This window comes from Phaethon lepturus, unplaced genomic scaffold (assembly GCF_000687285.1).
Source record: "Phaethon lepturus isolate BGI_N335 unplaced genomic scaffold, ASM68728v1 scaffold16226, whole genome shotgun sequence".
NCBI classification, from domain to species: Eukaryota; Metazoa; Chordata; class Aves; order Phaethontiformes; family Phaethontidae; genus Phaethon; species Phaethon lepturus.
The window spans coordinates 30,321-33,405 of record NW_010545736.1 but is presented as its reverse complement, the minus strand read 5'-3'; the positions used below and the strand labels follow the sequence as shown (position 1 = coordinate 33,405).

Genomic DNA, 3,085 nt, shown 5'->3' with positions numbered 1-3,085 from the left:
AGGGAAAGTTTGCTTTTTCCCTTGTGTCAACTCCCTGGTATTTCTTTGTTTTTACATATTTGTATTAACTCAACATCAATCTAAAAGAACAAGACTTGAAGAATTGTTGTGATTTTTAGGGTTTTTTCAATGGTAATATTTGGCAGAGCTGTCTTGTTACAAATCAAATTTTAATTGTTCTGTTATAGAAATATCAGCCTAACAAAGAAGAGCTGCAGGTTTGTTCCATGTCCTAACAACTACAGTCCAAATCAAAGAACTGCCATCTGGCTTAACTGCATGACTTGCTAAGTTGTTGAAGAGCTTCAGATATCAAGATGTTAGGCTTAGTGAGCTGACACATGAGCAGAACAGCATCAGGAAAGGAAGTGTCAGAAGGCTGCTGCATTGGTATTGTCTGGCTTCTTCAGGTGGACTAGGAGTAATACAGAAAAAAATGAAGAACCTGAGTCCTTTTATTTTTATTTAATTAATTTAAATATTCATATTGTAAATATTTCAAATTTTATATATTTGAAATATTTGTTGTAAATATTTATTGTAAATAGGGTATAAACAGGAAGGTCATTCGTATGTCTCTGATGCTGTGATAGGTGATATATTTAGTGTCTTTTATCCAAAGATTGTTCTTTTCTTGTCAGTCAGGAAACCTCCATTTCTCCATTTTTATCACACTGCACTGTAATGCTTAGGAGAGCTCAGCAATGGTCTTGATTTGGTCAAACATAAGGCAACAATGGTCAGTAAGAAAATTCAAACTCTTCAACTCATATGACTAAATTCAGTATTTCTGTTCTAGGTCATTTTAAAACTTTCTAATATGATCATTTAAAAAGTTTCTGAAATGATTTTTTGTTGTTGTAACAAGATGGAAGACAATTAACATTTGAGCAAATCCACTTTTGTGAGGACTTAGTATTTCTTTGTTGTTTGATATTCTTCTTAAACATCTTTCCTAGAATAAGAATACATGTGTTTAGTCTGAATATTCATATTTTATCCAAACTAAATATGAACCTGCAAAACACGTTTTTAAAACTATGATTAAAAAGTTCATATTATATTCTTAACACTCTCATGAAAATTATAGAATCCTAATTTTTCTTTTTGTTACTTTTGCAGATAGCCGAGACATATTTTCAAGAGGAGGAATGTATCCTTTTACTTGTAGAAATTGTTACACGATATTAAAATAATCTGGCATGATAAAACATAAAGGACAAATGCTTTATTGTTGACTCAAAGGTTGTGGGTCAGGGTTAGAAAGAAGTGAACAGCCATAATTTACCCATGAGTGAATATACAATATGTTAGCAAGCCTTCTTAATCAGACAGCTGGAATATGAGTTAAGTAATAAATCCACTTCTAACAGCTGTACTGATACAATCATGAGTAGTTGTGCACAAACAAGGAAGTAAGAAAATATTTTCAGAGAACTTCTGTTTTGATAGGATAAGTTCTAAGTATTAGTAACTGGGAATATGTCCAATCTAGGTAGGACATGTATTCTATTTTATCAAATAGGGCAATGTTGTTGTAAGAAAAAAATATCACAGCAGTTGATTAGAGTATGTACTACAATTGTCTAGATTGGAATAAAAATAGCAAATACACTGAACTAAGGGAGATCAGCAACCTGCAAATAATAGCAATATGTTGTTTGGCAAATGCTAATTAGTCAAAATCATATCAAGGTAGTTTGAAAAGCTGTCATAGGAAAATATGGGTAATTGCCTCTGGGAACAGCTAGTTCAATGGTCCAGTTTATTTTGATTTGTTCCTAGATAGTATAAATAAGCTTGGTCAAAAAGTTACAATAGTTCAACTGTTGCTAATTACTCTGATATTTCAATAATTGTGGGAGACCATAATCATATTAAACCTTAAAGTGAAATTATATTCTTAGAAAAGCTGGACTGGGTTTTCCTCTGTTTGCTTTTAAGGGAAAATGATCAGACTATAAAAAGAAGAGGCAAGAGTCGTAAGCCCTTAAGGTATATGTGATTCACTAAGATGCATCATAAATTACAGAATCTGTGCATACAGATTATTTCTTTATTATGTAATTTGTTACAAACAAAATACAGCAAATAGGCCATTGTAATGGTTTAATAACAAAGCATAAGAAACTTGGAAAGGTATCCTTGAAACCTAGCCAAATTATATTAGCCTGTAGTACAAAATGAGAGAAATAACTGTTGCAATATTATAAAAGCAATATATAAAATAAAATAGCCATCACTGTCTTAGAAGACTGTACTTCTGTCTTGGTCATCCTAATTCAAAAGCATCCATCAGAAAATCCAAACTACACAGCACAAATTAAAGGCATAGAAAAATTCTGTAGTAAATTATGGCTTTGCAGGGGGAAATAGAGTAAATTTAAAATGCATTTAACAGTATGATAGAAAGACAGTTTCTCTTTTATAGAAGTTGCTTTAATCAAAGGGCACTGTATTTAAAGCTAACCAAAGGAAATATTTTTAATGCAGTGTACACCTGATGTGTGGAATGCAACACCACTATATAATGCATATTTATGAAGGATATCTCCTCTGTACTTGGAACCATCAGTTTGCTGAGGTTAATAAAGAACTTACTTGATCATGTTGCACTGTATTAATTATCCATGACAGGCATTTTAATTCATCCAGTGTAGAACTTCAAACTAACAATAATTCAGGGTTTGTTGCTGTGATCCTCTAAGGCTATCTCTCTGATCTGTAATTCTGTTTCTAATAACAGATTTCTTGGAAGCAGGGAATATTCTTTCCACTAATATTGTTGTTTATAAGCCATGCTATGTATATGTTGTGTGATGCTAACAAGAATAACAAGTACCAGTTGTGTTTTTGTAATGATTACTCCAGTATTTAATTAGCATGAATAATGGAAAATACTTTTTCTATATTACTAAGAAACTCATTCACTGTACTTTTCATTGTACTGCAGAATTAAATTTCAAATAGCTGGCAAAACATGGCTTTAAACAGAACTACTAATGAATTGGGCTTGATGGAACTAGAATTATCCTGACTATTACAAAATATATAACTATCAGTATGCCTTTGTGAATATATTGAT

General features: G+C 31.7%; 1 protein-coding gene across 1 annotated transcript in view; it reads left to right on the top strand.

The window, feature by feature from the left end:
• The window catches only part of CNST (consortin, connexin sorting protein), a 34,439-nt gene that overhangs the window by 11,021 nt on the left and 20,333 nt on the right, over positions 1-3,085 (top strand). The window contains exon 3 of the mRNA XM_010289054.1: positions 1,123-1,153. Coding sequence (XP_010287356.1) covers positions 1,123-1,153 — 31 coding nt within the window. The remainder of the gene's footprint in view (positions 1-1,122; positions 1,154-3,085) is intronic.